General features: G+C 50.7%; 1 protein-coding gene across 2 annotated transcripts in view; it reads right to left on the reverse strand.

The window, feature by feature from the left end:
* Positions 1 to 26,013, reverse strand: part of EP400 (E1A binding protein p400) — a 657,563-nt gene that overhangs the window by 368,882 nt on the left and 262,668 nt on the right. The window contains exon 24 of one of the 2 annotated variants that reach the window (XM_086942654.1): positions 750 to 971. The exons of the other annotated variant lie outside the window; for it this stretch is intronic. Coding sequence (XP_086798780.1) covers positions 750 to 971 — 222 coding nt within the window. The remainder of the gene's footprint in view (positions 1 to 749; positions 972 to 26,013) is intronic. 2 annotated transcript variants of the gene reach the window in all.

The raw sequence follows: 26,013 nt of genomic DNA on the forward strand, positions 1-26,013 counted from the left end.
CCTCCGATAAGGCTGACTGTTCAGATCCTCTCTCTCGCTCTATACATTAACTACAAAATCAGCTTCTTAAAACCTATGCATTCCGCACAGGCTCTGTGTTCATCAATAGGAGTTATTTAAAATACCATCTAATGGTACCATAACAACACTGTTTCCCTCCTTTTAGGAGGCCTAGTCTTGCAAGTGTGAAATCTCCAGCAGCCTTAGCCCCATCATTTTTCAACACTACCACTAGTTGGACTCTGACCAGAAACAAACCTTTAATTGTAAAGAACAAACAGCCATATGGGGTAGAAAGCTGTAAAGCACCACTGTTTACACGTGGACATCAACAGGGACGTCCATCTGTATGCGAAGTAAATGCAGACTGTGCTCCAAGGATAACCTGAGCATACTCTGCTTTGAATGCATCTTTGTTCAAATTATTTCCCAACATGTTCTCATCTTAAAGCTGATCAGGGGCATGGAGAGCTTTTCATTTACACATTCTTACCCATTACTCAAACTAGAGGCCATATTCGCAGAAATACAAGATACTGCACCCTAAACAGGATTTGTGCTTAAAGAAACTCAAGAACGTAACCGACAAGACACACACCAGTGACCTGCGCCTAATACGAAATGTGAGACAAAGCCCAGTGCAAGCCAGAAAAAAACAGAATCTGTCGACATTTGAGGGTGTTTCATAACTCAACCTCCAGCAGTGAGAGGGCAAGAGAAACCTGGAGAGGGGGCAGGGGGCCACTTACTGGGCAACCGTGCCTGAGAGGCGAGAACCAGCCTCTGGGGCAGCACGCTCTGTTGGGTGGTTTGTTGGGGGGCCTGTGGCTGGGGCAGGCCTGGCTGTGGTGCCAGTGTGCCCAGCGGTTTCACAGGCGTGGCCAGGTTAGCAGCAGTGGTGACGATCGGCGTTGGCTGGAGTCTTGGAGCACTGTTGGAAGTCTGAGAGTTCTGAAACAGGGCGGCTGGGGCTGCAAACAACAAGGTTCATTTGTGCAAAGCTGTTAAAACAAGCGGTTCAGAAAGGACAACAGGCAACACCTGAGTTAGACAGACAAAAAACATTTCAGGGTAGGCGGATGCAGATATAAAGCTCTCCGTGCAAGAGGTGGCATGCCTTCAGACACTGAGCTGTAAACACAACGCACAAGTGTTAAGAGGGCAGACTGTGTCGCAAGGCTCTTTACCACTAAAGTCAAAGGCTCAACAGTGGGTTAAAAAGGTCCTGCAAATCATTCATGGTAAACTACTTGAATCATTCAGCGTAAGATGCCAAACTGAGAGCGTTAGAAAACTGCCAGTTGTACTCCGCATGTTCATCACCAGCTTCTACTGACACTCCACTTTACACCCAACTAGAGTATCAAAGGGGGTGGATCCCTCCTTTGCAATCATCCAGACCTCTGCTCTTCTGCCAATGAATGATACAGTTGTCCCCATGTTCTGGCAAACTGTACAAACTCTACCTTACCGTTTGTTGTAAAACATACCAGATGTCCATGCCTTTGTCTGGACTGAAACATCTGTAAGAATTTGAACTCTGACCAGCTACCACTTGGTGTACATGAAGAGCATGTGTACATAAGCTTCATACGTCTGGCCTACCCCTATGTGTAAGTGGGGTGCTGGAAAGAGCGTAGCATTTCTTTCTTTTTATGCACACTCTATTCAAAGCTGTTATGAACTTAGAAATCCACAACTCTCTCATGCATCTCTCTCAATTACCTCAAAATCTACATTTTCAACTATAATATGCACTTTAAACAGTAGATTTGTAGTTTAAATTATTTTCCAACTAATATGCACAGCTCCATGAAGTAAGATCACTTTTAAGAAAACCAACTTACATGTAATCCTGGTTCTTCATTATCCGCATCTTTATGAAATTCAATAACACAAGAATAAATCTCTGCTTATTTGTCCCTCCCAGGACAATTTTTATTCTAAAAGAAATAAATCCTTCAAACATACAAGTGGCATTATTTTAGATTCCACTTCACATTAAAATGGGCGTAAACAAACAACTGGTCTACGTCTGTTTGAAAAAGGAACTAGTGCTAGATATCCATCTGTGGCCCTTTTCTGGGGAGACCCAAGCTGTCAGGGGTTACTAAAAAGTAACACATTGTTAGAGTGAATTTCGTTTATCACTGGTGTTTTGGGACACACACAACTGTTGCACTGTAAGGTAATGAACAAGTGTTTCCCTTAAGCACTCAAATGTCTGAGGAGAAAAAGTGAGCTGTCAAAACTTACTCCAAGAGGTGGTGTGGAGTTAGAAACTCAGAAAGAGTAATAAAACAAATAACAGTTAGGTGAATGTCCGGTCAGTTCTCATGTTTTAGGAAAAACTGATTTTTTACAAGAAACAACAGCACTTTAAAGTATGGTGCACACTGGCGGATAGAAGATCTAGCATCACCTGAGTCACAGGATAAACCACGAACATTTTTATAGCTCAGACACTAGAGAACAGTATATCCTAGAGCATTACATAATCACTGCTATCCTAAGGGAGATATTTAAGATGTCTCTGGCTATAATAGAAGAGTTTGAATTCTATACCTAAATTAGACTGACTGACAGGACAAAGGCAGGGACGGTGGTGTCCAGGGTCCACTTTGATCTAGCGACCTTACCTGTGGTACTGGAAATTACTTCAATTTGTGACCTCTAAAATAGTTTGTGATTTATTTTATTAAAAGGAGAACACCTAAAAACATATAACTTTCTAGGAACCACAAATAATCACCACCAAAACAAAGAAAGTGCCATAAGAAACTCAAAGGGTGGAGACACAGAAATCAATAAGTGTAAGAAAGTACCCTCTTTCTGCATAGTTGCCACCACTTGTTGATGAACTGCTGATGTACTTTGACTGAGTGTGCCCTGGGCTCCAGCCAATCAGGTACCCAAGGTCTATGTTCTTTGCCTAAAACTTCACTGAAACCAAAATCCAATTGGCATCTCTGGCCCCAGATCAGCCCCTGGTAAATGGTACCCAATGCACTGTGACCAGGGAAGGCCTCTAAGGGCTGCAGAACTTATTGTGCCACCCTTAGAGGTCCTGAACCTTTACACTCACATACTGCCTTTGTGCAAGCTGCATGTCTTGGTGCAGAACAAAGTGAAGAGTTGAGATGGCACACATCCCTTGTGCCATGCCTACATCCCACTGCCCTGGCATTGATCAGTCATCCCTTTAGCAGGGTGCCCTATACCAGTGGTCAGGGTACAGGTGCATGAGCCCTGTACCCTACAGTGTCCAAGTCCATTCTTAGACATTGTAAGTGCAGTACTGCCATTAAGAGTATATGGTACTGGAAGTTTGTCATTACGAACTCCACAGTACCAAACGTCTCTGCACATTAAACCCACACTGATGCCAGTGTTGGATTTAATGGAAAATGCACACAGAGGGCATCTTAGGGATGCCCCATGAAAAACAACCCATCACTAGTGTCCAGGCTGAGAAGCTGCCTTCAGCTGCCACCATCAGCCATGTTTCTGGAGCCCTGGGTCGAGAGCCTGTAGTTCTTAGGGGAGTGAAACAATGCACATCCTGGGGCGAGGTGCTAAGCCTCCTTCCCCCACGGTGGCAGGATCCACGAAGGGGATGCAAGATGGCGGGGACTGAGAGTTGTGATTTACCTCGCCTCCCCCCTCTGAGGGATGGAGCTGGCAGAGGTGGGCACACATCTCTTCCTCACTTTTTTTCCCGCCCAAAGTGGGGTCAGAACCAGTGGGGACCAGTTGCTGAAAGCAGTAAGTGGCCTGGGGAAGCTCACAAAGCCAGCAAGCCTTTGAAGCTTCCCCTTCGTGGACCTTGCCCATCCTGGGGAGGAGGCTTGGCACCTCGTCCCAGGATGTGCATTGTTTCAGGCCCCCGAGAGCAGCCGGCTCTCGATCCAGGGGTCCAGAAAAATGTCTGGTGGTGGCAGCTGAAAGCAGCCACTCAGCCTGCACACTAGTGGTAGGTCGTTTTTCCAGGGGGATTCTCTAAGATGCCATCTGTGTGCATTTTTCATTCAATCCCACACTGGCATCAGTGTGGGTTTAATGTGCTGAGAAGTTTGATACAAAACTTCTCAGTTTTCAGTGCAGTCATTATGATGCTGTGGAGTTAATGATGACAAACTCCCAGCACCATATTCTCTTCATTGCAGCACTGCACTTACAATGTCTAAGAATGGACTTAGACACTGTAGGGGTACATTGCTCGTGCACCTGTACCCTCACCACTGGTATTGTGATTCAGCTAGAGGAGTGACTGATCTATGCCAGGGCAGTGGTTTGTAGGCATGGCACACAGGGATTTGTGCCATGTGGACTCTTCACTTTGTTGTGCATCAGGACACACAGCCTGCAAAGGCAGTGTGAGAGTGCCGGGGTAAATGTAAATGGAGTAGTATTTGTATAGCGCACTGAATCGACCCCCGAAGGGGTATCTCAGGCGCTTGTACACATACCGTTGTGGAACCCTTCCTGGCTTTTCCCTGTGAAGTGCCCACTCCAGGGCACCCCCAAGGTGAAGCCAGGCCTCCTAGCGTTGTTGGGGCCGTTGTGGAGATTAAGCAAGCTATTTCCCAGAGTTGCTGAGTGGGAACCATGATTAGAATAGGCACCGAGGCGAGAATTATCAGGTCCGCGGAAATTGAGCCCAAGACCCGCCGAGGTGGGAATTGAACCCTGGTCCATGGCTAGACCTCTGCATCAGGGTCTGCCGCTCTAACCATTGAGCCACACTTCTCAGGACCTCGAAGGGTGGCACAATAAGTGCTGCAGCCCTAGAGGCCTTCTCTGGTCACAGAGCACTGGGTACCTGTGGGGTACCATTTACCAGGGGCTGACCTGTGGCCAGAGAGTGCCAATTGAATTTTGTCTTCAATGCCGTTTAGGGAAAGAACATTGGCCCTGGGAACGTGATTAGCAGTAACCCAGGGCACACTCAGTCAAAATAAATCAGGAGTTCAGTAAAAAGTGGGGGCAATCATGCAGAAAAAGGGCACTTTCTCCAAAGATATCGCTGCGAGCCTCGGGACGAGCTTGGAGGACAAGGAAGCCCCAGCGCCGCCGGAACGAAGTGTCACTCTGTGCAGACTCGAGCTGTGAGGTAGGACCTGTGGGTGCAGGAAACGCGTCCTACCTGACTGGCCTTACACACCTTCACCGTGCCTCCGACCGCTGCACTTCCCGCACCGTCATTGCTGGAGCCCTGCGGTGGCCCTGGGGGAATCTTTGATACCCATCACTTAGCCTGTGCATCCAGAGGAGCTCCGATTCACGCAGTGGGCCTCAGAAGACCTCACGAGCTGTGATTGCGGTTTGGCGCTCCACTGCGGGGGAGGGGACGCGGAGACCTCCTCTCCCCTCCCCTTCATCATCCAAGCATAGCACTGAATTCTCAAGGCCCCTGCCACATTTCCTCCCCCGGAGGCCGTATCTGAGAACATTATCAGTCTCCCCTCCCCCAGAGACAACGGTATACGCCACAGCGGCCCAACTGGGGCTGGAAAGCCGTGTTCAGATCAGGGAGAAATATTAAAATGCAGGCCACACTTGGCATCACAGGGAACACAAATCCAGCTAATTTTAACAGTGCAACTTTTGAACCTAGAGACTGTCTTGCTTCTACAAGTCCTTTTTCTTGCCTGTGGCCTGGCATAACAGATTAGCTACCAGCGAGCCAGGAGGCTGACATGATTTGAATTGTGCTTGGAGGCTTCACTAACAAGTAGTGGCCCTTATTTTTAAGGCATCGGAGGTGTTGTTAGACTGTCGGTGCTATTGAGTTGGGTACTCAACATCAACCCTTTTTCACTGGTCTTTTGGTCAGGCTTGACCCCCACGCCTGCAGCCTCAATACTCCAAGGGCCACTGGAGATCTGTTGGGGCGGCAACCCCACCAACATGGCCACTGCGAGGGGGACCAAACAGACCCATCTGTTGAAACTGGCAAAATTTGCTCATTCTAAAGTGGATGCCACGAAGGAGAAAGTCGCAGCACAAGATCGAAAGGAACAGGTGGAGGAGGGGGCCCCGATCCTAGTGGATGTTATGGCTGCCATACAGGGGTCTGCTCAGCGCTGAAACTAAAAAAGAAACTAAAAAATCGACACAGTGGCTTCCAAGGTCACTCTCAAACTTCCCAACCTGCGCAACCTGGGAGACAGGGTTAAAGCGACCGAAAACTGTGTCAACACTCCAAAAACCCTCAAATCGCTGGAATTGACTGTAAAACGTCTCCAAGTGCAAACGTCAGACCTAGAAGCGAAGCTGGAAGACTACGAGGGGCGACCAAGCAGAAACAATGTGCACATTTTGGGGGTTCCCGAGAAGGCAGAGGGGTAAGCCATAGACCTCTTTGTAGAAGATTGGATTCAGAAACATCTACGGCCCCGGACCCTGTCACAATATTTCTCAGTCAAACGTGCTCCTTGGGTGCGTGAAGGCTCCCCGAAACCAGGCACCCCTCCACATCTTATCTTGGCGAGAATATTTCATTTCCGTGACAGAGACATTATCCTTCAAACGGCACCTGCCGCCCCACTGCTCAAGCTTGAAAACTCTATGGTTACATTCTTTCCGGATTTCACTTTGAAAGTGTAAAAGATGCGTAGATCCTTTCTGGAAGTGAAGAAAGCACTCCGTGACCATAACTTTACATATGCAATGCTTTTTCCTGCCAAGTTGAGGGTGATGGCGGCGGGAGGTCGTGGTTCTTTCAGACCCCAGAGGAAACCTGGAACTGGCTGGAGGGTTAGGGGACCACCGGTGCGCAGACATAATTCTCCTAGCCATTTGAAACGACAAGATAGCAGCCATGAAAGATCCAGCCCTGAAGAAGGCGTTTAAACAGCTATTCCAGCCGTGCCCTGTGGCTGGCCCGCCGATCTTCCATGGACTGCGAACTGGTATCGTATGCATGAGGGGCACTGAGTGATAACCGGCCTCAGTGTAGACTGGGTTACCATAATATGTGAGGGTCTGATCTTAAACGGCCTATACTATGTTCAATCTGTGGAGACAGGTCGACGGTGAGTAGGTCGCACGGCCTTCCTCCACTTGTTATGGATCAAAACACGACTATCAATGGAGGTTTCATATGATACTTAACAGATATGGACTTTAATTTGCAGCATGTTATATAACGAGCTCGTATAGCTAAGAATAAAGGGGGCCGGGCTCTTGAGTTAGGGAAGTTCCGGCTGTGTAGGGTTCCCTTTCACACAGTTTACTGGTTCAGGGTACACAGGCACTCTGCAAAATTGGGGGGTGGGCAGCTCCACGTCCACGTTGCAGGGAGGCAGGGTGGGGGTGATCCGGGATGTTCTAAGGGGTATGTTTGTATTTTGATTTTGGTTTTCTGGTACAGTATCGCATGTGGTGCTTTTCTTAATACATGGAGGATAGACAACAATGCTGGATATCGTTTGCTAAGGTACATGCTCAGTGAGTTTACAACGTGGTAGCTGGATGGGGGAGGTATGGTCAGCCCTCGACCTGGCCTCCCTGGGGCAAATCGTGGGGATTGCAACTCTACACAATATTTAAATGGGTGACAATCAAGATGAGGCTTTGCTGACGCGCCGCTTCAAACTTCTCTATTGAAATGTAAATGGCCTAGGGGATCGAGTTAAAAGTGGGATAGTCCTGCAATATTTCAAACGACAGACACTGGATGTGGTGCTGTTACAGGAAACTCATATACAAGGATCCACCTACTGTGCACTTAATAGATGGGGGTTATAGACTGGTGGCCCACTCGGGCTTCACAAGAGGGTCTAGAGGGGTGGGTGTTCTAGTGCGCAACTCCTTCCACTTCTAGATTCATGCGGATGCGCATGATCCGCTTGGAAGATTTGTCGCAGTTTCGGGCCAATAGGAGGGTAGGTCCCTTAATGTGACATCCCTCTATGTGCCACCCAGACTTCACTCCGCAACACTGACGTTGGTTCACACATATTAAACCTGCCAGAGGGTGACCTACTGTTGGGTGGCAATTGTAACGCGGCGCTTAATGGCGACCTGGACCGGCACGCGCCTAGACGGGGGAGACTACTGGGAAACTGTTGACGGATTTCCTAAAAGCATTGGGCCTGATAGAGGTCTGGACAGTATGCAAAACCTCGGCCAGACAATACACTTTCCTCTATGGGGTCCATGGCAGCATGTCCCGAATAGATTACATCTTCTGTTAAGCCACCCAGCTTTGGAGGGATCTCCATTCTTACCAGGGGCATCTCTGATCATTCCCCACTGGTGCACAAGTTACTACTGGTGTAACGATATATCTGTAAGAGACATTAGTTTGTGATAGATTCCTTACCTTAGAATATCCCCAGGCGTCAGACTCGATCCGGAAACTTTTGCGTAGCAATACCCCTGTGCGTCGGTAGGCGTCATCTGCGGCTCCGCGTCCGTCGTCGGCGTCGTTAGCATCACCGAAGTACTTAGACGCCGCCCTCGCACGCTGACGTCAGTTCTTATACACAGCTTTTCCGCGCCAGATACGTAGAGCCATGATAGAACCAACACTGGTGCCATGAAACTAGGGCCCTGAAAGGGGATGACCTTAACCGTAGATATCGGTTCGCAGAACGGGGAGGATGGATGGGTCGGTAAGGACTCTATCACAAACTAATGTCTCTTACAGATATATCGTTACACAAGTAGTGACTTGTGCATCTGAAAGAGACAAGTTTGTGATAGATTCCTTACCTTAGAATAGATACCCCAGCAATATCAACACCGGTGGTGGGTCTGCAAACCAATAATCACACCAGAAAGTCCTGGAGGACGGAACGGCCAAAGAAGCCATCCCTCCGGACTTGGCTGTCCAGGCAATAGTGTCTTGCAAACGTGTGCAGCGAGGCCCACGTAGCTGCCTGACAAATGTCCTGCAAGGGGACTCCTCGGCCCAGGGCAGTAGTAGTCGCCGTGGCCTGAGTGGAGTGGGCCCTCAGCCCAACAGGAGGCTCCTTTTTAGCCAAAGAGTAACACGCCTGGATGCACAACACGATCCACTGAGAGATGTCCGCTTGTGCACCGCCCGTACTTTCTTAGCGCCCACGTAACCAACAAAGAGTTGGTCATCCACCCGGAACTGGCGTGTGCGATCCAGATAGTAAGAGTGCGCAGGTTTTGGGTCCAGACGGTGGAGCCTCTCTTCCTCTTTCGAGGGATGTGGAGGCGGAAAGAAGGTGGGCAAGGTGATGGACTGCCCGATGTGGAAGGCTGTGACTACCTTGGGCAAGAAAGACGGTTTTGTCCGCAACACAACCTTGTCCGGATGGACAGAAAGGAAAGGAGGTTTGGAGGAAACAGCCTGGAGCTCACTCACTCTCCTGGCAGAGGTGATGGCAACCAGGAAAGCAGTCTTGAGCGTAAGAAGACGGAGAGGACAGTTATGCAGCGGCTCAAAGGGAGCGCACATCAGGTAAGTTAGAACCAGGTTCAAGTCCCACTGGGGCATCACAAAAGGAACAGGAGGGAACATATGAGTGATGCCCTTCAAGAATCTGTTAACAATCGGGGACTTGTACAAAGAAGGCTGATCAGGTAGCCTTAAGAAGGCGGAAAGGGCAGAAAGGTAGCCCTTGATAGTGACCAGAGCAGAGCCCTGCTGGGCAAGAGAAAGAAGGAAGAGGAGAACCTGAGAAAGAGGGGCATTAAGAGGATCCACAGCCTTTGCTGTGCACCATGCCACAAATGTGTTCCACCTGCAGGCGTATACCGACTTTGTGGAGGGACGCCTGGCTGCCAGAATCACAGTACACGCTTCAGGAGGCAAGTCAAATGGCCTCAACTGTCGCCGCTCAATCTCCAAGCATGGAGGTGGAGACTGGACAGGTTCGGTGGAGGATCGTCCCCTGCTGCTGCGACAGAAGGACATACTGAGTAGTTCGGGATACCAGTACCTTCGCGCCCAGTTGGGAGCAACAAGGATGACTTGGGCCCGGTCGCGCTTGATTTTCTTCAGCACTCTGGGCAGAAGTGGTATAGGCGGAAAGGAGTACAACATGACCGCAACTCCACTCGCGACGAAAAGCGTCCCCGAGCGAGTGCTGCCTTGGAAATTCCACCGCGCAGAACTGATGACATTGCACGTTCTCTTCGGTGGCGAATAGATCTAACCAAGGCTCTCCCACTGCAGAAAGAAGCCTTGCGCCACGTCCGAGTTCAGACGCCATTCGTGATCCATCATGCACCTTTGGCTGAGCTCGTCCGCCCTGTGGTTCAGAGAACCTGCCAGGTGTTGAGCCACCAGGGTCACCCCCTGATGTTCCAGCCACTGCCAGAGGCGCAGAGCCTCCTAGCAGAGGGTCCACGACCCCACCCCGCCCTGTTTGTTGCAGTACCACATGGCGGTGGTGTTGTCCGTGAACACCTGCACTACACTCCCCCGGACAGAGGGGAGGAATGCCTTCAGTGCCAGACGAATCGCCTGCAGCTCCAGAAGGTTGATATGGAGCCGGGACTCCGCCAGAGACCAGAGGCCTCTGATCTCTGCCTCTCCCATGTGGCCTCCCCAGCCCTGGAGGGACGCGTCCGTCACAACTACGTGCTCCGGTTGGGGAAGGGAGAGGGATCTGCCGCTGACCCAATCGCGGTCCGTGAGCCACCACTGCAGCTATCTCGTCTTAGTGCCCTCCGGGATCATGACATGGTCGGACAGGTTGCTCTGATGCTGGGCCCACTGAAACTTCAGGTCCCACTGGAGAGCCCGCATCCGCCACCTGGCGTGATGCACCAGAAGGATGCAGGAGGCCATCAGCCTAAGAAGCCGCAGCGTCAACCTGACGAGACCCGGGATAAAGGCTGATAGATTGGAATCAGAGCCTGAATATCCCGGGCCCGCTGTTCGGGAGGATAAACCCAAAACTGCGCCGAGTCGAGGACCGCTCTGATGAAGAGGAGCTTCTGAGAGGGGCACAGGTGTGACTTCGGCACGTTGATGGAAAACCCCAGCTGGTGCAGGAGGTCCGCCGTTGTCTGGAGGTGGCTGACGACTGTCTGGGGCAAGCCCGCGTTCAACAACCATTCGTCGAGGTAGGGGAACACTGAAACCCCTAACCTGCGCAGATGAGCTGCGACCACCGCCATCACTTTCGGGAACACCGTGGGGCGCTGGTAAGGCCGAATGGGAGCACGGTAAACTGAAAGTGCTCGTGGCCAACCGTGAACCGCAGGTAGCGCCGATGGGCCGGCAGGACGGGGATGTGGAAATAAGCGTCCTGCAAGTCCAACGCTACCATCCAGTCTCCTGGGTCCAGGGCAGGTAAGACCGGAGCCAAAGTCAGCATTTTGAACTTCTCCTTCCGTAGGTCCAAGATAGGGCGCAGGCCCCCTTTGCCCTTCTTGGGTACCAGAAAGTAGTGGGAGTAACAACCACACCCTACTTCCGGCCCAGGAATGCGCTCGATGGCCCCCTTGGCCAAGAGGGCCGTAACTTCCTCTTGCAGAAGTTGCAAATGATCCCCCAACACATGGTGGTATTGTGGTGGCATGGCCGGAGGGGTCGTCTCGAAGGGGAGGGAGTAGCCCCTTCGGACGATTTGCAGCACCCACATGACCGACGTGACAGTGCGCCAGTGGAAGTGGTGATGGTGAACCCTGCCCCCCACTGGCGTCACATGGGCCCGAAAGCACGGACTAGGAGAATTTTGAGGCGGATGCTGCAGGGGAAGGTGTTGACTGGCCTCGCCGTTGTCCCCGACCGCCGCCACGGCGGGTTCCACGGCCGCCACCGCGCTGTGTATTAGTCTTCGGTGCGTGGCTGGCAGCATGTGTGGGAGCGCCCCTTCCTTGGCCACGAAAGGAGCGAAAGGCACCCGCTTGCTGGCATGGGGCCGAGAGGCCCGAAGACTTGACAGTAGCCCTGGAGTCCATAAAACGCTCAAGCACATGGTCTGCCTTGTCGCCAAAGAGGCGACGGCCATCAAACGGCATGTCCAGAAGGGTGGCCTGGACATCAGCCAAAAAGTTGGCAGTCCTCAACCAGGCGTGGCGTCGAGCCGCCACCGTCGTTGCCATCGCTCTGCCTAGTGAGTCCGTGGTATCCAGCCCACACCGGATGGAATAGCGTGCTGCATCTCGACCCTCCGCAAGGGCTTGGGCGAGTTTAGTCCGGGCCTCCTCCGGACATTGTGGCAGCACGTCCGCGACCGTGTCCCTCAGAGTGTGGGTGTAGCGGCCCAAGAGGCATGCAGTATTGACTGACCGCAGTCCCAAACTCAGGGACGAGAACACCTTCTTACCGAATTACTTGTACCTCTTGGATTCCCGATCATGCAGAGCCGTTGGGAATGCGGTCTGGGAAGTAGAGGCCTGGATAACCAGCATCTCGGGGTGGGGTGGGTGGACAAGAAGCAAGGGTCGCCTAGAGCCAGGGGTAGCGTCTGGCCACGTTCCTATCTACAGGCTGACCTGTAGCGGGCTTGGACCAAGTGCCCAAAAGAACGCCACACAAGGTCTCATTAAACAGCAGCAGAGGCTCAGCCGAGCTTGCCTGCGGTTTAAGGACCTCAGTGAGGAGGTTTGTCCTCACGGCCGCGACGGGGAGTTCTAGGCCCAATGCCTTGGCCGCCCGCGTCAACACTACCCTGTAGACAGCCCCCTTCTCCGTAGCCACGGTTGGAGGGGAGACAAAACCAGTGTCTGGCGAAGTGTCCAGTCCACTGGCATCCCCAAGCTCACATGTCCAGTCCTGTTGAGACTGGCACTCCTGTCCCAGAGGGTCCACAGACCCCTCCCAATCGACCTCGTCACCCATCACCTGATATTCAGGTTCAAAGGATGGGGGCAGTTCGTGGAAATAAAAGTCTCCATACGACGTCGAGAGCGGTGCCCAGCGGCGCCGCTCCGGCGCCGGAACCGAATCAAGAGCAGGATCGGGGACGGCGTCGCCGAGGGCGACACCCTAGGGACCGGCGTCGGTGAGGTCATGAGGTCGACCTAGATCTGGATACAGTGGGGGCCTGCGGCGCCAGGACCGAAGTCACCGGCGGTGCTGGGGCCGAAGCACCCGACGGCGTCGGAGCCGAAGCACTCGACCCGCTAGGCCCTCCAGCCGGGACCGCTGGGCCTGAAGGCACCACGGAGCCCGGCGGAGGAGGGAGAGACCTCATGGCCATGAGGTACCACTCGATCTCCTCTGGTGTCGCATCGTGCCCAGGGACCGGAAGGTATGGGGCAGGTTGTGATGCTCGCGACTCCGTCGGAGCCGCGTGGGTGGTGTCACCCGAACCCTCAGCCGCGTCGCAGGAGCGTCAGGTTGGGTCGGAAGAGCAATGACGCCTTTCCGACCTCTCATGCCTCTTACCTGAGGATCTTGATCCCGAAGACCGATGCCGACTCTAGGAACTACGAGGGCTCCGACCCCGCGACCGGTCCCTCGACCTCCTGTGGGACCGGGACCTTGAACGGTGCGGGCCGACTGCCGGAGCTCAAGCCGCTTGCGGGACCGCTCCCGCCTAGCCTTAGACGTCAGGGCTCGGCAGTCGGAGCAGGTTCGTCGTCGTGGTCGAGGTCTAGACACTGAAGACACCAGCGATGGGGGTCGGTAACAGACATCAGTCGGCCACACTTAGAGCAGGGTTTGAACCTGGGCATCCCTACCGGCACGGTAGGAGTCGAACGACTCGAGAAAAACAGATCAAAAGATCAAAAAAGTTTAGTCATAAAGTGACTAAGGGGTAGAGCTTCTCCGGATCTGCGCTAGCTGGCGCGGAAAAAAGAAGAACTGACGTCAGCGCGCGAGGGCGGCGTCTAAGTACTCCGGCGACGTCATTCCGGCGCTAGCGACGCCGATGACTGACGCGAAGCCGCGGAGGCCTACCGACGCGCAGGGGTATTGCTACGCAAAAGTTCCAGATTCAGTCTGACGCCTGGGGATATTCTAAGGTAAGGAATCTATCACTAACGTGTCTCTTTCAGATAGTATACTATGGAGGCAACACGCCACAAAATGGCATTTAATACAGAGCATGGGGACTGGGTATTTGGTGCCGGCTAAATAAACTCACAGAGACCACCAACAGTTATTTCACCGAGAATGAGGGCTCAGTGAATTCAGATGTTATACAGTGGGAAGCGTACAAAACGGTGGTCCGAGGTAGTGGGGTGGCAAAAATAGGAGGTCACAGGAAGGAAAAGAGGAGACAGTTAGAGGAGTTAGAACGTGAGATTGCCCTTCTGGAACGTGATCTCGTTGCGTCAGATACTCCAGACAATACACACAAACTACTCATGAAACAAACTGAATACAGAAGCATTGCTGAAGATGCAGCTTGGGCCCAAAATCGGGCCACTCAACACCAGGTTTTTGATATTGGAGAGAAGGCCTGCAAATCGTTAGCCTGGTTGGACAAACAGGAAATAGCCAACAGATGGGTGGTGGAGGTTGTACGAGGAAAGTGTACACAAGTGTGTTCTTCCTGAAACGCAGAGATTGGCCAATATTGTCGTCATACACAAATAGGGTAAACCCCCAGAGCAATGCAGTTCTTACAGGCCTATTTCCCTACTAGTCCCGCAAGTTCAAATACTGGCCAAAATTCTGGCACGTCGTCTCTTCCCGTTCCTCCTTAAACAGATTCATCCGGACCAATCCGGCTTCATGCAAACTAAAAATACCGCTCTGAACCTTAGACGCCTTTATGGAGTCCTGGGTAGAACGGCCAAAATCCAAGAAGACTAGGTAATTGTGTCTTTGGACGCCAAGATGGCATTCGATATGATCGAATGGCCCTTCTTATTGGCCGCACTCAAGAGATACGGATTCAGGGATAGGTTTTTATCCTGGGTGCGACTTCTATACTCAGAAACATTGGCCCGAATTACGGTAAATGGGGAGCGATCAGCTTCGTTCAAATTACACAAGGGAAGATAGCAGGGGTGCCCCTTGTCCCCCTTGCTTTTTGCCTTGGTTCTGGATATCCTGGCGATATTGATCATGGGTAACTCCCTCATTAGAGACCTCAACTGGACGGACAAGATATCCCTCTATGCCGACGACATTCTGCTCTAACTGGTCAGGCCTCGCTTTTCTATCCATCGTGTCCTACATACCTTTGCCCTATTTCAGAAATACTCGTTTATACCATCAACTGGGATAAATCCCTGGTGTCTATTTTGAGTGGGGAACACCCAATCCTCCCTTCAGGCTGCAAAGCTAAGATAGTTGCAGAGGGGTTTGTGTACGTAAAGTATGTACGTTACGGTTAACCTGACAGAATTCTACGATCGCAACCTGGCTCCTTCTCTGCGTCGGTTCCAAGCCGACGTGCAGCACTGGAAGACACTGCACCTTACTTTACTGGGCAGGGTCGCCCTCTATAAGATGATGGCCTTCCCCAGTTTCCTTTATGCGGTACAAAACACACACTATTTGGTCCCACCACAATATTTTAATGCCATTGAATCGGAGGAACGCTCCCTGCTTCGGAATAATGGTACCCCGCGAATAGCCTTGGCCAAACTTAATAAAGGTTGGTATGCCTGTGGGATCGCCTTGCCAGCAATCAAAAGCTATTACTGGGCCTCTCAACTAATAGTTCTCAATCATTGGGTGCATCGAGGGCCATAATTTGCATATAGAATGGACAGACACAATATGGTCCCAGGCAATTATCTCAGGGCACTTTATGGAGGGGAAAAACAGGTCCCGAAATACACTCCTACCTCCACCACAATTTCTCTCTGGCATTCTGCAAACACCGCTTTGTAGAAGGCTAAAATCACACAGGTCACCCCGTTGCTTGATTCATACTGGTTGGGAATGTTATTGTTAAAACACGGATTCGATAAATGGAACTTGATTAGCCTCACGAGGATGCGCGATCTAGGGGCGGGAGGAAAGGTGATCCATTTCAGTGATCTCCAGCGTGATTACCAACTACATAGTGGAGAAACATTTAGATACTTTCAAGCACGCAGTGCACTACAAAAAGCTAAACCTAAAGATACGGACCTGCTGGTCTCCTCACCCTTAGAGGACAGATTGTTAGATGATTATCTCCACGAAAAAGCAATTTCATTAACATATCGTAAAATATTAAATAATACACCGGACACTCTGGGGCAGATGAGTGCAAAATGGGTGGACGATGTTGGGGACATTAGTGATTATGACTGGCAGGAGGCTTTGACTTCCCCCGCGAGGTGATGATTTGATCCCGTTTTAAATGTATACAATTTAAACTGCTACACTGAGCCTATTACACCTGTTCGGTGCTTGTCAAATTGGGTATTTTGGGTTCCTCAACCTTTCCCAGAGGGTGTGGTCAACCTGGCACCCATCTACATCAGTGGTGGGATTGCCCGATCCTCTAAACATACTAGGGAAAGATTACATCAGCGATGACAATAATTTGTCATAAAGCTCCGGAGGTTTCACCCCGCCTAGGTCTTCTTAATATCTGGGAGGTCACCGATTTGTCTGGAACTGAGGGAATTGGAGTCTCCCTGGGCTGCATGGTTGCGAAGTGGGACATTGTGAGGACATGGAAGGGGGTGGCAAGGCCACGGTTCAGGGATTGGGAGTCAGATATGGACTGTTGCATGCAAGTGAAGAGGGTCATATACGAAGGCAGATGCTGCCCACAAAAATGGACTAGGATCTGGGGTCAATAAAACGTGAGTAGAGGAATGATATGTACACCTTTCAATGACGCTTCTCCATTTTCAGCAGACTAGGAAGCTGAGTAATCTGTCACTTACGGTGTAATGTACATAACACGTGACAGCACTGTTGATCCCTTGGATCGTTTTGATAACAGCTGTACTTCGGCACTGAGATTGATGAATATGATGGATTTTTGTTTGTATGGCTTTTATTCTTTTGTTTCTACAGTAAAAAGATTTATAAAAAAATATATATATATATGCACACTCCGATCTCACAGAGACAGTATTCCGGATGCACTTTTCTGCTGTCACCATGCCCTGATGCTAGTCTCTCACTAACACTGTTTTTTCATGACACAACATTATCATATTTTCATTAAATAGCACGGAAGCCCATCCTTGGATGTGTGTGGCCTTTCACCACTGCACATGAAGTTACAGTAGATGTTGTAGCACCCAGGATAATCTGCTGCACGCCTCAAAATTATACGGTCCAAATGGCGAGACCTATTGGCTATGCCAATGGTTGTTCTCTTGTAGCTGCTTTTCTCCCCAACCCCCGCCCTCTCCCCTTCCGTTGAAGCTTGGTCCCTCGCACCTCTCAGTGCTTGTCATGTTCACAAATCACCCCCTCCCCTGTCACTGCTTTTCCCTTCATTCCTGGTTTCATTTCTCCCTCCTCCTACCTTCTGTCTCTGCTTGCTCCCTCGCACCTCTCATTGCATGCCCAGTCCACATATCGCTCCTTCTCTCAACCCGTCACTGCTTTAAACCACCACTGATGTGTTTTGTTCTAGTGAGTAGTGGATTCTGCCTTTTGACGTCGTGTTAGTCTATAGCTAAGGTACTGATTGAAGAATGTGTGCACTGCTGCTATTACTTGGCGCAAGTGTAGTTACTGTCTATTTTCTGTACGTGTGGGTACTAGGTGTACGCGTGTTTACACTTTACGTGGTGGTTAGGCAATGATGTTTATAGCTGGAAAATCAGACCTCAAGTGAAGCAGGTATGTCTTATCACAGAGTATGTCAGAGGTACTAAAGTACCTGTGTCTTCTGCTATAATTGCATAGCCTTGTTTCTCCTGTACAAAATGATTTAACTGTTCGTATCACACGTTGTTGCTTATCATTTCGTAGGGTGGGACTCTAGTTCTTCAAATTTCTCCAGCTGCGACACTTTTACCTTCCTGCATTCACCGGTGAAGTGCTTCCTTGCACCATTGTTGCTTACCTTGAATTCTCTTCTGCCCGAGCCCTCATCCCGTCGCTTTTCCTTTTTTCTCATTCCCCCTCTCACACCCGCACCCCCCATACCCTTGACACACTCATTAGTGCATGGCCTACCACGCCTTTACAACCATACATATGCTACCCATTGCTACATAAAACTGAGACGCACCCACAACGGCAATTCCACAAAGAGATCTGTTCTTATTTTCTTCTTTATTCTTCAATTCTTTTCTTTCTTTCCTTTTTTTTCTCTTGTGTTCCTCTTGTTGAAGTTCAAATTAATTTTGCAAATGCATGTAACTCACTGGAGAAATGGTTTTGAGGAACAATGGCGGATTCTTTCTTTGGTGCTCCTGATATAATTTGACTGTTTACAGCTGTGCGGCGGTGCAGAGTGAAGCGGCGAGCCAGCCAACAAAGTGGACTATAATATTTCCTAAATTAGTGTTTCCCTATACCCCCGCCTATGCCATTCAAATGTATTGCTATTTTATAATGTCAATGCCAGATTGAATCGTCATGCAGATGTTATTGATGTTACTTTATTGAAACCAATTACATTCATTAAAAAAAACTAATTCTCTTCAAAGAGAATGGATGTCATCGAGGTCTGCCTGCCACTCAGTGTCCATGGCAAAAGTAGTCTTTTTAATGTGGTTGCCAATGATATGTATTTCCTCATGTGCACTACTGTAAACCAGCCGAAAACTGATTCTTTCTGGGTTTTTTTGTAAAATTTTATATAGCGCCAACACCACTGAAGGTATTGGAACGCATTACATTAGCACTAGTTACTTTACACAAGGACTGATTCACTTTTGTATGTATGGGGAGATTAAGTGATTTGCCTAGAATCAAGGACGGTAAGCCGATGCTGAAACGTTTCCTAGCTCCATAGTTGGCAGCTCTAGCCCTTACGCCACATCCTCTCCCAAGAGGACACCACATCATCTCCTTAACCTCAGCCTCTGTTCCGTATTTTGTGATTACGGCCAAATCACTTAATCTCCCAGTGGCAGCCCACATTGTTGGAAGTGGGTGCAGTAACAGAGTATTGACCCTGATGAATCTGCCATAAAGGTTTCTGGGCAGTGAAACATGTCGGTCACAGGTAGTGGTATGCAACTTTAAGCTACCAGCCTTTTTATTTCAACTTCGCACACCCTATTCATAAATAAAAGTAGTTCAAGTGGTGTGGCTGTTGATTTTATCTTTCACTCTGTTCTGTTTGTTTAAGGAGTCACGCTCTAAAACTCCTTGCTTTGCACCTTTTCTTTACCCTTTTTTCTCACTTATTCACCAAATTCTGGAATAGGAATGGCCACCTATGATGAGAAAGGGGCCAAGTCTCTGGTAAACATCTGACCAGATTGCCCCGAGGGTGTTCGCCCGTGAGGTGCCTTCCTCTCCGCCACACATTTTTTCCTTTATTACTTTGGTGTATGTGTGGGTCTGTGTATGGTGCTATGCAGGGCTGACATTTTTTTGGTTGCGCCGAGTTGAAAATATATGGAACCCCCCACAATCAGTAATAATGACAGACTAGATTGTCTGTTCTAGGATAGTAGGGCATTAGAGACAACGAACACCTTAATACAGAAATAATATCGGGTGTTCTCCGAGATTCTACTTTCTGAGAATCTAGGCGGATTAGAGTTGCATGCCTGTTAGATAATTACTAACTATAGTCCCGGGTTTTGGGAATTCTTTTGGATTGTATTCAATGAGTGGAGGGCCTTTCCCATTAATACCCGCAAACTTTCCCTCTAAGCTCCTCTTGTTATTGAACGAGGTAGGTAACACCTCTTTCGGTGATAGTGCACATGGGCATCGACTCCATTGTTAGATTGTTTTCCCGCATAGGGTGAGAATGGAGTTAGTAAGTAAAGAATAGTGATGTCCATGCGTATGTATGTAGAATAAGATAGAGAACTGCAACAGCTACAGGTACCCGGGGAGGTAGGTGGGCAAATGTGAATATACAACTATACATGCCTAGAACAGATTCTTACTGGGTAAGTAACATTATCCGTTTGAGGCACGGGAGCCGTAGATCACATACTTTGCATAGATTATACAGCAGTATTCTCCCAAAGCGGTGGCTAACAAATAGCTGTTGGAGTTGTCTGAAGCAGTGTTCTAAGTACTGCCTGGTCCACATTAGCTTGTTGTCTCCCTAACACATCTACACAATAGTGCTTGGTGAATGTGTGTGGTGTAGACCATGTTGCAGCTTTACAAATTTCAACTATGGGGATGTTTCCTAAGAAAGCCATAGTAGAGGAGGAGCTACGCGGGCATCCAAGATGGTCGCGTGAGCAGAGAGCTCCCGAGACCCGCGCCGCCCTTCTTTATCTATCCTTCACTTATCCTGATCATTTTGACGGGCTTTTGAAGCGCTATCTTCACTGATGCTGACGATCCTTTTTTGGTCGAAATCGGACACTGGGGACCATTTTTCTGTCATCTTCAACTTTTTGGCCTGCCCACGGGCGCGACCGGGGACTCGGCTACCTACTGTGGCCGACCTGTAATTCAACAACAGCGGCTGCCTGGCATCTGGCCCACCGGAGGTGTACTGCTTTCACTTTCGGTTTCCAGCCTCATTGTTCTTGTCTCCTCCCACTCTGCCTTCGCCTGCTGCCCTCACGGTCCACACTTTCCATCTTAGGACTGGCAAGGAGGCCGCGATACTCCCACTTCACTTGCACGCCGGAGTTTCTGGATTTTTCCTCCGTATCTCTGCTTCTCCTGGCTACTCGGCCAACATCGAATGCGACATGGCAACAAAAGCGGAGGCCGAAAAACGCAGGAAGGCTGCAACCCGGGGGGGCTCGATCCAGTCCAATATGATCGAACGCTACACCCAGCCGAGAGGCTCCCCCGGTGTCACAAGCGTGGGTGCTGAAGGACCTCAAACGGACATGCCGTCTTCTACGGAAGTATCGCTCCAAGATCTGTTGGCTGCCATCTCTGGACTTAAGGCCGATATGAGTCAGCAATTCGACGCCGTAGTGTCCAAGATAGACACGGTGGCTGTGGATGTAACTCTTATTCGGGCCGATTTAGCCAAAACAAATGAGCGGGTGAAGGCTCTAGATCTTAAAGCGTCGAGTCTGGTGACGGACATGGCGGAGGCGCAGTCTGAGATTGGGAATCTGCGTGCCTCCCACGATCTGCTGCTCAAGCGTATGGAGGACTATGACAACAGGGCCAGGCGGAACAACATACGCCTAGTCGGAGTGCCGGAATGTGATGGTGCTGCCTCGATCGACTTGTTGGTCGAGGAACTTATTGTTGCTAAACTTGCTCCGGCAGGATTCAGTAAGTTCTTTGCCGTAGAGCGCGCCTATCGTTTTCCAGGAGGACAAGTGAAACCAGGAAGCCCACCGAGGCCTATCATTGCAAGACTATTTCACTACCGAGACAGGGACGCTATCCTCCAGGCCGCCCGTAAACACGGCCCGTTGAAATACGACAATAATTCTGTCTCCATCTATCCTGATTTCACACCCCAAGTGCAGCGACAACGATCAGGGTTCCTTGGAGTGAAGCGTCGCTTAAGAGATCGGGGACTGAAATACGCCATGTTGTTTCCAGCCCGGCTACGGATTGAATATCGAGAACGTGCCTACTTTTTTGATCAGCCTGACCGTGCAGCTGACTGGTTGGACTCGTTGCCGGCAGATGACTCTGGGAGCGGAGGCCCTGGTGGTGCGGAAGGTGGTGCAGCGGCTCAGGAGTAATATGGGGCCCCGGAGGTCCTGATTGAGACTGCGTATTGTACTGAGTAAATTAACTTTGTGCTCTATGGTACTGCCCGTGGCGGTGCGGGAACGGGTGATTTCTCCCTTCCTCCTCGGGGGGTTCTTTGTGTAGATAAGATGGGGCGACAGGCACACTGCAGTTGGGGGTGGCTTTTTAGTCAGCAGGGGTGCAGGGAGGGGGGTGTTGCAACGGGTTTCTGTTTGGGGGTTGGTTCCTGGGGACTTGGTTGTGTTTCGTTTAGTTTGTTATGTCTCTGTTTTCATGGTATTTCACAGTTTGCAATCATTCCGAACTTTGGGTTGTGGAGGGGGATGGGGGTGGAATGTCTTTGTCGCAATGGGGGGGGGTGAAATGCGGGTTCTTTCTTGGAACGTAAACGGATTGGGTGATAGGATCAAGCGGGGCATTGTACTGCAATTCCTGAGGCGCCATACCCCTGATGTTGTGTTCCTTCAGGAGACCCACTTAATTGGAAATGCTTGTAAAGCCCTCGACCGCCGGGGTTATCGCCTGGTTGCACATGCTGGTTTCACTTCTGGGTCCCGGGGCATGGGTATTATGGTAAAGTCTTCCCTTGCTCTTGCTATTGACGAGGTTATCCTTGACGACCGTGGGCGGTATGCTGCTGTTTCTGGGAGGTGGGAGGGTAAACAGATCGTGTTTGTTGTTGTCTATATTCCCCCGGGACTCCAGGCTACCACCTATGCCGATCTTGGCAGGACTCTCCTTGGGCTTCCGGATGGATTGTTAATCCTGGGCGGGGACTTCAATTCTGTTATGTCCGGTGAATGTGATAGACTTCCCCCTAGGGTACTGTTGCCATCCCAGATGTGGCTCAGTGAGATGGCTGATACTTTTGGCTTAGTAGATGTCTGGCGCTCACTACACCCCACACTCCAGCACTACACTTTTCACTCTGGTGCGCATGGCAGCCTCTCCCGTATCGATTATTTCTTTATGTTAGCTTCCACTCTGTCCACTGTTCGGGAGGTACGACATCTTCCCCGAGGTATCTCGGACCACTCCCCCTTGCTGATTAGGATTTCTGTGGGTGGTCCACTTGGCAACAGTGTCCCCCCGATTCCTCCCTGGCATTTCCGAAACCCCCGGCTCCACTCTGATTTGGTTAAGGCGATTGATTGCTACTTCAATGAGAATGTGGGCTCGGTCACCTCCCCCACTGTTCTTTGGGAGGCCTTCAAGACGGTTATTAGGGGCTCCGCCCTATCATTCATTGCTGCAGAGCGTAGGGTAAAGAGGGAGGCTGTTTTGGCTCTCGAAACTGAGATCACTGCGCTTGAAAGTGAGTTGGGAGGGAATGACACGCCTGCACTGTTACACACTCTGGAATTAAAGCAAGCTGACTATAAAGCTTGTGTCACGGATGCTGCTAAACTGATGCGAGCGAATCAACTAGGCCGACTGTATGATGTGGGTGACAAGGCTAGCAAGCTCCTGGCGTGGCTGGATAAGGCTGAGCGAGCGAGTCGTGTTGTGCCTGTCATTGTTCGCGAGTCTGGTGAGAGTGTCTCTGATCCTGGTGAAATTGTTGATTGCTTTGTGGACCACTTCCGGAAGGTTTATACGCCGGTTAGTGATCGTGATGAGGCCGATTCCAGGTTACTGTTGCGAGACATTGCCCTGCCCACTGTTTCGGATGAGGATGGTCTTGCCCTGGAGGCCCCTTTTACCGTTGATGAGATTGTCCTCGCTATCCGATCCTTGCGCTCGGGAAAGGCGATGGGACCTAATGGACTGCCCATTGAACTCTACAAACTTTGTCCGGACAAGATGGCCGCCCACCTGCGCCACATGTTTCTCGAGGCGATTGAGGCTGGAAGCCTCCCCCTCGAGCAGCGCCTTGCTACCATAGTGGTCATTTATAAGGACGGCAAGCCTCGTGACCGCTGCGCCTCGTACCGCCCCATCTCTCTCCTTAACGCGGAACCCAAAATCCTTGCCAAGGTGCTGGCCAATCGGTTGCTTAAGGTGATTTGCGACCTGATCCACCCGGATCAATCCGGTTTCATCCCCCACAGGAACACTGCCCTTAATCTGCGTAGACTCCACAGTGTTCTCGCGAGAGCTCCACTTCTCGCCGAACCGGCAGTGGTCGCTTCCTTGGACGCCACAATGGCCTTCGACACTATCGAATGGCCCTACCTCTGGGCGGCCCTCGCTAAATTTGGCTTTGGCCCTAATTTCATCGCATGGGTCAAGCTCCTTTACGAACGGCCATTGGCTCAGGTCGCGGTCAATGGTAGATGCTCTGACCCTTTTCCCTTAGGCCGTGGCACGCGCCAGGGCTGTCCGCTCTCCCCGCTTCTATTCGCATTGGCGCTTGAGCCCCTTGCCGCATGGCTTCGGTGGGAACCCTCTATTAAAGGGATCAGATGGTCTCCAGACCTCGAGGATCGTGTTTCCTTGTATGCGGATGATATCCTCCTTTATCTCACTTCCCCTCAAAAGTCGCTTAACGTTCTCTTCGACGTTCTCACGTCCTTTGGTAAGAACTCGGGACTTGTCATCAACTGGACTAAGTCCTGTGTCTACGTTATAGCTGGGACTCTGCCGCCTCTACCCCGCAGGTTTCCCATTCTGGTAGCTACCGACGGCTTTAAGTATCTGGGGATATATATATCCATGGCCTCCTCGGTCCGCTACGAGCGAAACTTGTTTGCTCCGCTCCAGAGACTTAAGAAAGACGTTCGACGGTGGCGTGAATTGCCCTTATCCCCATTGGGCCGAGCGGCACTCTTTAAAATGATGTCGCTCCCCCGATTTCTTTACGCCCTGCAGAATTTTTTCGACCCTGTCCCTGCTCGCTACTTCCGTGAAGTTGAGAGCTTACAGCGACAACTGATTTGGGATGGCCGTGCCCGCATTGCCCTGTCCAAGCTCACCCTCTCCTGGTATGATGGTGGTATTGCGTTGCCGGATATTAGACGGTATTACTGGGCCTCGCACCTGAGCGCTATCAACCATGCGACGTACGCTCCGGAGCCCGCTCCCGCTTTTGCCTTGGATAAACTATTGTTACCCGGTGGCAATTTTAATAGGGCTCTGTATTCAAAGGCACCCTTTCGACTCCTTACGGGCCCGACGAAATGTGCAGTGCGGGCATGGAGGGACGCCACCAGGGCCACGGGCTGGGGTGGTAGGCTGACACGTATGACGCCACTGTACGATTCGGACCGGTTGGGCAACCTGTGGAAGACGAAGGGATTTGAGAAGTGGGACATGATTGGGATCAGCACGGTGGAGGGTCTATGGGCACGGGGCGCGGTTAAATCCTTTGAGTTGTTGAAACTGGAATACCGGCTCGATGATAGAGAGCACTTCCGGTATATGCAGGTGAGGCATGCCTTGTCCTCCGTCTTTCCATCTGGCACCGATATCCCGCAGTCCTCCCCTTTGGAGGATCGAGTTCTAGACGGCCACGTCCCCGATAGTACTATCTCCTTGATATATAAAAAGCTTATCAACAACAGGGCTGACCAACTTGAGAAGCTCCGGGCTTCCTGGACGGCTGACGGACTCGAATTAGACGACGAGGACTGGCAGTCAGCTGTGTCCTCCCCTAAGGAGGTGGCTATTCCGGCTCGGCTTCGCTTTGTCCAGTTGAAGATCCTCCACCGTGTGTATCTGACTGGGATGCGTCTGGTGCGAATGGGTTTGGTTTCGGATGGACGGTGCAGGCGTGGGTGTGGGATGGATGGTACCTTTCTTCATGTTCTGTGGGAATGCCCGATGATTGCAGCCTATTGGTCCAGGGTGCATGATGTCATGAGTCGTGTCACTGGGATCCCACTCCTTCCCGAAGCACGACGTTGTCTGTTAAATGTGTGGGAACCGTCTGATTGCAATGCTGCCCAGACACTTTGGGTTACCCTGGGCAATATGGTCGCAAAGAGAGACATCGCGCAGCTCTGGGGCTCCCCTAGATTACCATCGCTCAGTGCCTGGAAAGAGAACATGGACTGGTCCATGTTCCGAGAGAAAACTGTGTATGAGGCGCGGGGGCGTCCAAGGAAATGGTCCAGAGTCTGGGCTCAGTGGAATACGTATCGCGGAGATATCTGCTCTCCTCCGCTAGACTATGAGGTTCCTCTCCCCTCCTCTCCATGATTTACGTTCCTCCTCCAATTTCACTACATGCTTTGTTTTCCTCTCGTGCTCGTCCCCCCCCTTGCCATATGTCCTTCTCTTACTAGTCAACTTTCTCCCCCCACCTCCAGCGACCCTTGCCACTATGATACCATGTGTTTGTGTGTTGTTGTTCTTTTCGACAAAAACATAAAATTAAACCTTTCCTATCCTATTTGTATGGTGCTATGTTCTATCCGATAATGTGGACTCGAGAGGTTGCTTTAGCAGCGTACTGT

Source organism: Lissotriton vulgaris, chromosome 11 (assembly GCF_964263255.1).
Source record: "Lissotriton vulgaris chromosome 11, aLisVul1.2, whole genome shotgun sequence".
NCBI lineage: Eukaryota > Metazoa > Chordata > Amphibia > Caudata > Salamandridae > Lissotriton > Lissotriton vulgaris.